Raw genomic sequence first — 11,019 nt, 5'->3', positions numbered from 1 at the left:
TTTTAGTGCAGAGTGCACAGTTGGGATGGTTATGGGAGCTGCCACCCGATAAGGGACTATGGCACTAAGGTGTAAACTTTAATGTTTGTTTAATTAATTAATTTCAATTAATTAATTAGTCTAGAAGCAAGGAAGTGGTGGGGGTGGGGGGGGGGGGGTGCGAAAGGTACATGTGTACTCTACGCAAAACATGTTTCATGGCCGTCAGTTAGGTGTAAACATCGCAAAGCTATATATTTGTTTCAGGTAACCCCTTGCTCTTCTTGTGGTACCATTCTCTTTAGAACAAAACTAATTTGCTCTAAACGCAGGCGTAGATTAGTTAGCGTTCGTGGCTTCTATATTAGGTGGAGGATACATTGCATACGCAATCATGCACAAATGTTGAGTGGTTTTCCTTGTGGTAGAACTCAACATATAAGACGCATGCGTTCTAGGATCGTTAGTGTTATACACTATCTTTCCACGCGGTATTTCAAATGTCATGTCATGTGACCAAGGACGGCAGTTATTTTTCAGGTAGCGCCAATTGTCCCTTTTTATTGCAAAAGTGAAACGTTACTGTGGCTGCGTAGCTTTTAGAATTACACACAGGTCGGTTCAACAAATATCATCTGCTGTTTTCAATCTACAATAGTGTGCTTCTCAGGGTTCAAATGTATTGCTTCTCCTTAACGGCTTGTTTATTTCTTGCCTTAATCGTGTCTGTAAGAGAGATCAGAAAGTTCCCAGGTTAGTGGCTTTAATACTCCGCAAATTGTAAATTTGTAACGAAAGAAACCAGGAAAGTGCTCCAATTTTTTTTTTTATTGCTGCAGACTCCGTGGTACCTAATGAAAAGCGGATATTAATTTAATCAGTCTTTTAGGAGACTCATTCATATCGGTCAAGTAACGCTGTTTATTTTCAATACTTTTCGTTGAAACGTTTCTCAGCCATCAATATCGTTGTGTGTTAATTTGAATTGTTTTATTGTTAACAACAAAGGTGGCAACAGAAAAAGAAAGTGGTGTTTCGTGACTATCTGATGATTAAATTAGTTCTTGCTAATCGGTAAAAATTTGCATTTTTAGTAAAACAACATCGTTTCTGTTCCGTTTCTTCATCACTACTTCAGATATTTAACGTTCTTTCATTTATCTCCAAAAAACAAGCACATCTTCCGTGTGTTGGAGAAAGCAAGGGTTTCATATTACATGCCTTTGCGAGGAAAACAAAAGTATCAAGTTACAAAGTTGGCGTGAAGAGCTAAATTGTCACGTTTGCTGCTTCAATGTATTATTGAATTTAAAATGAACGAAAATCAACGTAAAACACCAGGAGTAATTAATTTGTACACAATTTTTGGACCTTTAATGAAAATACAACTTTGAAACATACACACTGCAAAAGGGAAAAGCCCTAGCAGACTACCAAGGTAAACACAAACCGGAAGTGAACCGAGCATGGGTGAGTACTTATGGGACTACCGTGTCAGAGCTATCAATTGCGCTCTGCACTATCTGAGATTGTCTCACTAGTTCACTATACGGACCTCCCAGCCGGCAAATAATCTATATTTATTTCTGGCTGGTGAAAATGATGTTTAGTTTGGTGCAGCCGATTACAGCAATCAAGGCAGTAGTAGGCTGTAAAGCTTCAATCCCTGCATCGACTCTCCACAGTTTTACTACAGTCGCTCTCCACGCATTCCTGAGGTACAAAGCCTTCCATTTGAAGAGAGGACTTCATTAGGCTCGGTCGCAAGGCTTCCCAATTTCTCTGCAGCCGTTTTTTGCGCATCTGGTAAGCAGTGGAGCATGTGGTCACCTCGATCATCATCTTCGAATTCTGCACGGATCTCTTCTTCTTGATCATCTAGTACCCTGGGTCCCTCTTGTTCCAGCGGCAGAGTAGACGGAAGTTTGGCTATAGCTTTTTGGCTTTTAGTTGACCTATCTACCACTTGAAAGGAGGAATATCCCTTTCTTTTACCGGGCCCAAAAAACATGCCTGAATATTCGCAAAATCCAATCCATATGGCGTCTCCTGTTAGTACAATTATCTTCCTCGATCACCCCTCCCCAGTAAAAGAATTGTCATTGTGTTTAGCTTGATTACAATGCAATAATTTACTGGTTACAACGTCATTACAACTCCAGTAGTTACTGGGTTACAACTTGGGGAACGGGTGTTTTGATTTGACGTGCTCGCCAACCTCAAGTGAACAAGGGCATCTCGATCCCAGACCCTTTGTTGATGGAAGCTGTCTGTTGCTGACCAGTAAGAGCAGGGGCACTTAGAAACAACTTTAATATATACGGTCTGTGATCATGAATAAGTTTGCAAAGGAGTTTTTACAATTGCTTGTACAATATCGTATATTTGTATGTATCTGTAATTGTAGTACTTCTATGGATAAATTACGGTGTAAGTAAAACTAGACATTTAAATTAAGTCCAAGTATGAAAAGGAAAGAAATTCATTACCCAGGCACTCTCACATACACGCGCCTGTTGGCGAGTTTCCTCTTCAACAATACAAAGTTCGTCTCTGTCAATGTGGCTAGTTTCTGATTTGCGTCCAAAAATTCTTAAGTCCGCCTTTCCTATCATCACAGTTTGGTTTAAATTTAGCTTTTTGCATTCCACTACAGTGAATTATTTTGAGAGTTTTTAGTACGTGATATTAAAGTTCCTCCTAAGAGAAAGCAGTTCTTTCTGACGATTGATGACACAAAATAATGAAAGCATTTTTGAACTTATTGTCATCACCGTATAATCTGACAGAAGAAAACCATCATTTTAGCTGGAGGTCATCAACACCGGCCGGATATATTATCTTTCCTTGTATTTTATTACCATTGATTTAATATGCATGCCTACACCGATATCGTATCTACATGTGAAAGACATGAAAAACGAGAACTTGTTTTCTTTTGCATCTGACCAATGATTTGCCCAAAACCTCGTGCTATGAACCCACCATGACCTTTGAATGTTCGTGCCGAAGGGGTTTATGTTCAAATTCCTCTGATAACGTGAATAATAACTTCAAATAGTTCGGATCACCAGTTTGAAAACTCAAGGTGAGTTGGAAAGTTTTCCTTTACTGTTAGTGGCAAAATAGACTATGTTTTATGTTATACAAGCCAAAAACCTGAGGCAAAAATACAACAAAGCTATCTTTATCTCCCCTCCTCTGTCGATGCAGACATTTTTTAAATATCGTCCAGCCATAAAACGCATAATATTTATGAATTATAATTTTACAGGGACCTTATAAAAATGAATTTATTCGAACGTCTCTCGGCCTGTTTTTGCGTCATTTTGGTCAATGATTTCCACGGTTTCAATAAAACAACTCTGAATCGGTGCTATGCCTGACAACATAAACGCAGCAATTATGAACAACTACCCTGGGTAAGGTAGGAAATACAGAGTGAGAAAAGTTAATTCACGACACAAGTACTGGAACAAAATTAGTGCGTCTGGTTAAATGTTTATTAAACCTTATTTAACCATAAATGGTAACTGAGTGACGGACTACGAAGTCACTAACTCATTGCAGACCATTCGAATACATGATCTTGATGAGCTGCGGTGTTAATTAATCCATCTTGCATAGCCTGATAACAGATTCTCTGGTGGGGTACAGGGCCAAAAAAATTTCTTAAATTAAAAATAAGATTAAAATCGATAGCCCGACAAATCCGAAATGTTGAGCTTCTCGTGGTTCGACAAAACCTGTTTTTTTTCTCCTCGCTAGATTCAGTTCCCTTTTATTTCAGATATGTTAGGCGTCTGTTATTTATTATTGACCGACTGGTAGAAATCAGTCTCTGCTTCGCTTAATTCTTTGACAATAGAGTGTGCGACATGGGCCAAAACCTAGATTAACGGTGCATTACTCGAAATTAGCAGTCTCGATTTAAATAAACTTACTCAGGGGTTAGGACCTTTCTTGTTGAATTATTCCGTAACGTACAACACAAACTCTTCAGGCTGCCGGGTCAAATTATTTTAGGCGGCTCTGTTGCACTAGCCTGCGTTGCAGCCGGACGTGTCATATAATCCCCGATATATACCGGCGGTTTAGACTGTCTGCGACGCGGGCTATGTTACACAAACAGACAAAGCGCACAATAGCAGGACACGAATGTGACACTTACACGAAAAGACCTCGTAAAGGAGGGGGTTAGCGAGGGGGGTAAATATGTATGTTTGCTGTCTGAAATGTCAAAGCTTCAATAGTTTCGCATGTCACTGTAAAAAAAGAAAAATCTTCATCGTAATTAGCTCAAGTGCACAGAATGGGAACAGAACAGTTTCTCAGGCATTCTGAAAGGAGGTGTAGACTGATTCAGTTTAGCTAAGTGCATGCAAATTCTCACCCTATAAAATTTTACTTCGAGTAATATATTCACGGACGGGAAATTCCCCCACTTATAAGAAGTTCCCTACTAATCAGGAAAATTATCGACTTAAGGTGGCCGAACACAGTTTTCAAGTGCCTATGCCTAATTCACCATTACTTTTGAACTATTTATGCTTTGGCGCCCGTTTTTTGCAAGAGTCAAGGTTAACCACAGAAGGGTTTATTCTCGCATTTTGGCTGCTGTTGCCATGGCAACGGGGCTGGTTAAAAACAAGGCTTAAAAATGTTTTTTTTTTAATTTAAAAAAAATCCAGTCGTTAGATTTTTTTCGTCATTTGCCCACTACTAAGTAATAATATTAATAATAATAATAATAATAATAATAATAAAGTTTTTTGGGCGCATTTAAAAAAACTCAATGCGCTTACATTACTATAAAAAATAAATTAGTTTAATCGTATAAAATATTTCTAATAACAGTAATAAATAAAATGAATGAAATAATTAATTAAAATACAGTTTCTCATAGAATAAAATAAATCAGAAGTAGGATTTCCGAAACAAGAATGTTTTGAGGGCAGATTTAAAAGACGAAAGAGATGTTGTATTTTTAACAGAATCCGGTAGACTGTTCCATATTATAGGTGCGGAGAAAGAAAAGGCACGTTCACCGTATGTCACAGAGTTCACAGTAGGGACAGTGAAAAGAAGTTTAGAGGATGAGCGTAAGCTCCGTTGCGGTTGGTATTGTTGTAGAAGGGACGACAAGTAAGCTGGACAAAGTCCATGGATAATCTTAAAAGTGATGAGCAGAAGTTTGAATATAATCCGTGATTCAACAGGTAACCAGTGTCCTTCTGCAAACACTGTTCTACTAAAATTTTGACAGAGACGATTTTCGTAAATAGTTTTCACCGCATGTTCTGTCAAGTTATTGAAAATTTCCTATGTCAAAATTCAGATTTCTTGTGATAGATCATTCACGTGGTTTCTGACTACCGTATTCCAACGTTAACTGATCAATATCTTACAAAGTTACTTCCGAGTTTCAATTTCTATTACAGAATCCCGGGTGGAGACCCCTGTTCTAGCCTAAATTATTTTTACACTGGACACTTTTCCGGTAAATTATACCATATATATTCTGGAACAAAACTGTCTGATTTTTACACCCCATCCCAGACTAAACTGCCTGAAAACCACATGCGGCGCCTTCACAGCGGCACATCCCCGTATAGCTTATAGAATGGGAATACCCCCCCCCCCGGGTATAGCCTTGAGCATGAAAAAACACCATAAACAGTAGTCGTGCTTTTCGAAGAGATTACTGGGAACACTGAAATGCCGGGGGGGGGGGGGGACTCCTATATGAAAAGAAGCAAAGCAACAGACTGCAAGGCTACGTGAAAAACGTTTCGAGACACCAACATGACAAGAACCGATAACGTAGGATCGCAACAGTGGACAGCTGTTTCGCCCTTCTTAGGGCTCGTCAGCACTGTGTAGCGAAGATATGTAACGCCAGCCCAAAAGCCAACGCACATAAATTGCAAAATGGCCCGTGCACTATATCAAGTTCCGTACTTTGAACTCACTTGCGCCCCGAAACACGCGTTGCCACATCATGTGTTTCGGGGCGCAAGGAGACAAAGTGTCAAGATTGGTGAACCGCATGGCCAGTACCATGCTTAAAAAACGTGGCGTATCATGCTTAAAAAACTTATTGTATCAACGTATGCTTTTCGAGACGCCAATCTTGAAACTTTGTCTCCTTGTGCCTCTTAGGGTGTTCAGCTTCAAAGGGTCCACAGTGGAGGCTTTTGCGGTGCGTGGGGTACGGAGCCGAAAAACTGACAGGACATAATGTGTTGTCTTAGAATTGGTACCTTTTAGGGGTGAAAAAATTAAGCCACGCCCACAAAACAGGGTCTTGGTACCTCATAGGGGTTCTTTTAAAAAATTCCGACGAGCACCCCGGTCCTTTTTATATGGGAGTGCCCCACCGGGGCTGAAATGTTTGAAATGTTAAGTAAAATCATCTTAGTAGCTGTTTTTTTACGTGTGTTGAATCACGGAAACGATGTCCTAGTCTTCTTCGAATTCTCGTCTCACCAATGTTTAGCATTTTGAAAAGAGTGCAAGGTATGCAGCAGATTACATTGGAAGAGATCGGCGATTTTAATTGAGCGTTTCCGAACTGAGACGTTGACAGGATATGAACAAGCATTTAAAAGTACTTTGTTGTTCGTCAGATTTGAAAGAGCTTCTTACTCAAAAGTTGCCGTGATTCTTGTTCCGTTAAGTTTAATTTAAGTTTTTTTTTTTTTTTTTTAAGTTTTTTTTGTTTAAGGTGTGTGTTTCCTTAGGCCCCTCCCGCACTACGCCGGAGGAATTTGAAAACAGAAGTTTCACTCTCATAAGGAGCTAAAAGACATCAAATGTTTCCGTCCACACAACGCCGGAGGAATTAAAAATTAATACGCAACAATCAACGGTCATTTTGGATTTGTGTTTGAGGAAAACTCGGTCAGGAAAATCACATTCATGAGCTAAGCTGCGACATCTGAAATGTGCAACCTATTAGCCAATGAAATGCAGGATATTGGACACGCAGGACTAAGCCCGTAGCCTTGAAATGGGTTTTTTATGCAACTTGCGTGTACTTGTGCGAGGAAACTTGCACTTATCGACTCCCCCCCCCCTTCCCCCGAGGGAAACAGTAAGTTTTGTTTCCCCGACGGTCTTCAATGTTCCCGGAGGCGAAGCCGAGGGGAACATTGAGGAAACATGTCCAAAATTTAATGTTTCCTGTGAGCTCAGTCACAAAGGCCTTGTCCACACTACGCCGGAAGAATTTGAAAACGGAGGTTTCACTCTGAAAACGCATCAAATGTTTTCCTTCCACCGTGCACCGGAGGAATTTAGAAACGCAACAATGACCAGCCATTTTGGATTTGTGTTTGAGGAAAACTCGGTCAGGGAAATCACGTGATTATCGTGACGTCATCGTTTTTTTAGAAGCTTCGTTTTCAAAATGTTTTTTCGTCCACACGAAAACGGAAAGTAAAATTCCCTCGGTATGAGTGGGAAAATGCTCATGTGGAACGTTTAGTTGACCAGCCTATCTATTGTCTTAACTACACATTCTTGTCTTTTAGTTTCTGAGCCGCCATGCCAAACCAATTCCAGAAAGAGTGCCTTGACAACCACAACGAGCTCCGCGCCCAACATGGCGCCCCGGCCTTGAAGTGGTCAGCAAAACTTGCTTCGGACTGCGAGAAGTGGGCCAAAGAATTACTTCGAAACAACAAGTTAGAACACAGTTCTGGTGACTATGGAGAGAACCTCGCTTTCGCTTCTGGTAAGATTTCCAACCGTGCATATTTGAGAGCAAGTAATACGGGGTCGATTGGGTACTGCCTTTTGCAAGCGCCTCGCCACTGGCTTGCGAAACAACGGCAAACGGAGATCGCTATAATGGTCTTGCTGAGCTGACCGTATCGAGCAATAGAGGCCCCTTATTATTGAGGGGTAAATGTATTGCAAGGTCACAGGTGAGGTGCTGAGAGAACAATAAACCTGCAAAATGAAGAAGTAGCTTCAAAGGGATACATGTAGCTCGCTAAAGTATAATCCCGATCAGGCGGAGAGGAAGTGGGGGAGGGGACTCCCAGAAAAATTGGATGGGGTGTGGCCCTCTTCCCAAAACCCTTGGCCTGTTTAAGACCAAAAACTGCAATTTTTCCTACCCCATCTATAACGTACCTGACCAACAATTCGATACTCTTCGTTAAGACCTGACCCTTAAATCAATAACCTGTTTCAGACCTGCGTTATAATTAGTTCCCTAGTTCAGACCAATGTTAAAGGCATTGTGAAAAGACTTTGTTGAAGGTCTTATCGATGATGATTAAAAAGTAGCTTCTTCTAAAAAACATACCAAACTCAAGACTAGAAACAAAAACCATACCCTTTTTGAAACCAAATGGCAAAAATCGATACCCTTTTTCTGACCAAAACGACTGAAATACCATACTCTTTGGGGCCGCACATACCTATATAGCCCGTATAAGGAAGTATCCCCCCCCCCCTCCACCCGCGGAGTACAATACTTAACAACGACAGTGAGCTATAGTTTTCCAATGAACAAACGACACGGTTTTTGCCTATCTTTTCCTATATTAGTTACCTTTTCACTGGCTAATGATAACAAGATTTTATAGGGGCAGTCTGAGTTCTTTAGAACCCTAAACCAGTTTTCACCTGGGGGGCAGCCTTCGCTATACGCCTTCTTCGTGTCTTTCGATTCTTGGGACAGAAAAGAAGAGAGAGTTCGAAGTAATTTACTTTCTTTCCAATGCAGGCTATGAACTGACCGGGGCCGGAGCCACGAAAATGTGGTACGACGAGATCAAAGACTACAACTTTAATAACCCTGGGAGCTTTGGAGGCACGGGGCATTTCACTCAAGTAGTGTGGGCCGGATCACTAGAAATGGGCGTGGCTAAGGCCGGTGAAGAAACTGGGTCTCAATACGTTGTGGCCAGATACAGCCCCCCAGGGAATGTTATGGGACAGTACCAGGAGAACGTGCACCCCAAGGGTACGGAAGCAACGAAGGAAGGAAAGAGTGGTAAGTGCAGGTTTTAACCTGTTCTTGTTTCTAACGGTTTTCCGCTGCGAGTAACGAAGCGTAGTCGGTGTGTTCTTGGGCCAGGATAGCCTGTGTCTCCTCTGTCTATTCCTCTCGGAAAGAAAAATCGCTCCGACTTGTTTTCTTTCGGAGAGGGCGGCTGTGACACATGTAGGCTAGGACCAGGAATACGATGATAAGAGGGAATCAAAGAAATTTCTTAAGTTGATAGTGAGATTCAACTTAACATATAGCAACTAGTTAGTTTGAGTTTTAGTTGCAAGTGGATATATGAAAGAGCTCATATTCAGTTGCATTCTTCACCATTTACGGGTATATTACGAACTCACAACGTGACCAGCTCCCAGTTGGCTTGATGGCTCAGTTGGTAGAGTACTGCACCGGTATAGCAGAGGTCATGGGCTTGAATTCCGTTCAATCCTAAATTTTTTTTTTTCAGGCGTTAATTTCACAGCTGCTTGAGCTGTGCGTGATATCACTGCGATAATCAATCATGTCTTCATTGATTTAATTTACTATGACCATTTGTCACCTGCCAACGCAGACAGATTTCCGAATTTTTCTTCACGCCGCCAAAAAAATACCAGCTTTCGTAAGCGTTAAACAAAAGCCGGAAATTGGTCTGAGGTCCCAGAGTAGATACTTAGTATTCAGCGGTGGAACACAGACTACTCTGAGAACAAACATAAAACCTTCCTCGTCTTGGAGACTGATTGATCGCGATGCGCGTTTAAAACCGTTTCATAAGAAGTTATTTCCTGATGTGGTTTTACGAGGTCGAAGTAAAGTAGGTGGCGAACATGCGTAACTCATGCAAAACTGAGATTTAGCTTCCTTCAATCAATTGAAATCTTTAACCTTTGGTTTCCTAATGTTAAAAAGCAAATCCTTGTTTTCTATAATAGGGGAGACAGGGGGGACAGGAGCCCAGCAGCTCAGGAGAGTAGGGAGCGGGAAGCGGGACATCAGGGTACGGGAAGCGGGAGGTTCTGACCCCTCTGTCCTATCCCCTCCCTCCCCCCACCCCCACTCCCCGTGGCCATAAAACTGCCTAACTGAGGGAATTTAACACAGTCGGAGTTCTTGCGTGGTACGCACTACCTTCCTGGGTGATTCATATTTGTATTCTTATTACTTGGATAGATGACTTTGCGCTGATAGTCTGAGGAGAATTTAGATCATGATCACATGGCTCAAAGGGTTGACCACTCAGTGAAGTTACTTTGCCATTTTAATTTTATTGCACTTTTTTCTACAGGTGGTGGAAGGCGTTGTATTATCCTATAAACTGGCAAAGTAATGCCTACCGTAGCAACAAGAGATTACAACTAACAAGTTATTTTACATAGCACATCGATCTAAATTCTAAACTTAACTATCCCAAAATTAAACAAATCTAGTATTTTTCAACTTAACCAACAATTGATGTATCAAGAACTGTCAATCATGTTATAGTTGACATCCAAGTCAGAAAGACACCTTTTCTTTCTTGTGTAATATCACTATGGACATTTCAGAAGGTGGGATGACAAACCGCCCCAACTCCTTCTAGACGTAATATTCTCAGTTGGCGCAATAATCTGTGTTAAAAGCCTGTAAAAATTATGTGAACGGTGATTAAAACATCTGGATACACTGACGGGTTTTGTTTCACGAATCATTTTGTTCAGACGCCGGCAGCCACTTTAAAGCCCTTCATCTCTATAGAGGGTGTGAACGGGGTTTTACTGATAAAGGAGAATTGGTCAAAATCTAACCGGACAGTTGAGAAATGACACGTTTTTTTTTAATGAAAGCCAAGTTATGAGAGGCTGAAAAATTGACAAATAGTTTACTCGTGTTAAAACTTGGCTGAAATTTTAAATGATCCTGCTCTTTGCCGAGAAATCGCCGAGGAAAGGAACTCACAGTTGAATATGCAGTAGGCTCCATCCAGACCCACTTTTAAGAGTTTTAAAACAAATCTCCAAAGAATTCTTACTAGTGGACAAGATAGTGGACAAGTGTAA

At 40.9% G+C, this 11,019-nt stretch overlaps 1 protein-coding gene across 1 annotated transcript; it reads left to right on the top strand.

Annotated features, from left to right (window-relative positions):
• Positions 1 to 2,929: 2,929 nt before the first annotated feature.
• On the top strand, positions 2,930 to 10,649 carry LOC110045091 (Golgi-associated plant pathogenesis-related protein 1-like). The gene is made up of 4 exons (XM_020750696.2): positions 2,930 to 3,067; positions 7,515 to 7,717; positions 8,720 to 8,989; positions 10,269 to 10,649. Exons 2-4 carry the CDS (start codon positions 7,528 to 7,530, stop codon positions 10,295 to 10,297), a joined length of 489 nt encoding a protein of 162 aa, XP_020606355.1. The 5' UTR covers positions 2,930 to 3,067; positions 7,515 to 7,527; the 3' UTR covers positions 10,298 to 10,649.
• The last annotated feature ends 370 nt before the right edge of the window (positions 10,650 to 11,019 follow it).

The sequence above is a fragment of the Orbicella faveolata genome, unplaced genomic scaffold (assembly GCF_042242905.1).
Source record: "Orbicella faveolata isolate gen_17 unplaced genomic scaffold, um_ofav_v1 contig_13, whole genome shotgun sequence".
Lineage (NCBI taxonomy): Eukaryota > Metazoa > Cnidaria > Anthozoa > Scleractinia > Merulinidae > Orbicella > Orbicella faveolata.
Note: the sequence above shows the minus strand (reverse complement) of the source record. Positions and strands in the feature narration are given on the sequence as shown.

What these genes read in the sequence shown, in the direction of transcription:
- LOC110045091 (XM_020750696.2), top strand. Translation starts at nt 7,528, where the DNA reads ATGCCAAACCAATTCCAGAAAGAGTGCCTTGACAACCACAACGAGCTC. An exon ending in GAACCTCGCTTTCGCTTCTG is followed by an intron (nt 7,718 to 8,719) that starts GTAAGATTTCCA and finishes TTTCCAATGCAG; the next exon opens with GCTATGAACTGACCGGGGCC. An exon ending in AACGAAGGAAGGAAAGAGTG is followed by an intron (nt 8,990 to 10,268) that starts GTAAGTGCAGGT and finishes TTTTTTCTACAG; the next exon opens with GTGGTGGAAGGCGTTGTATT.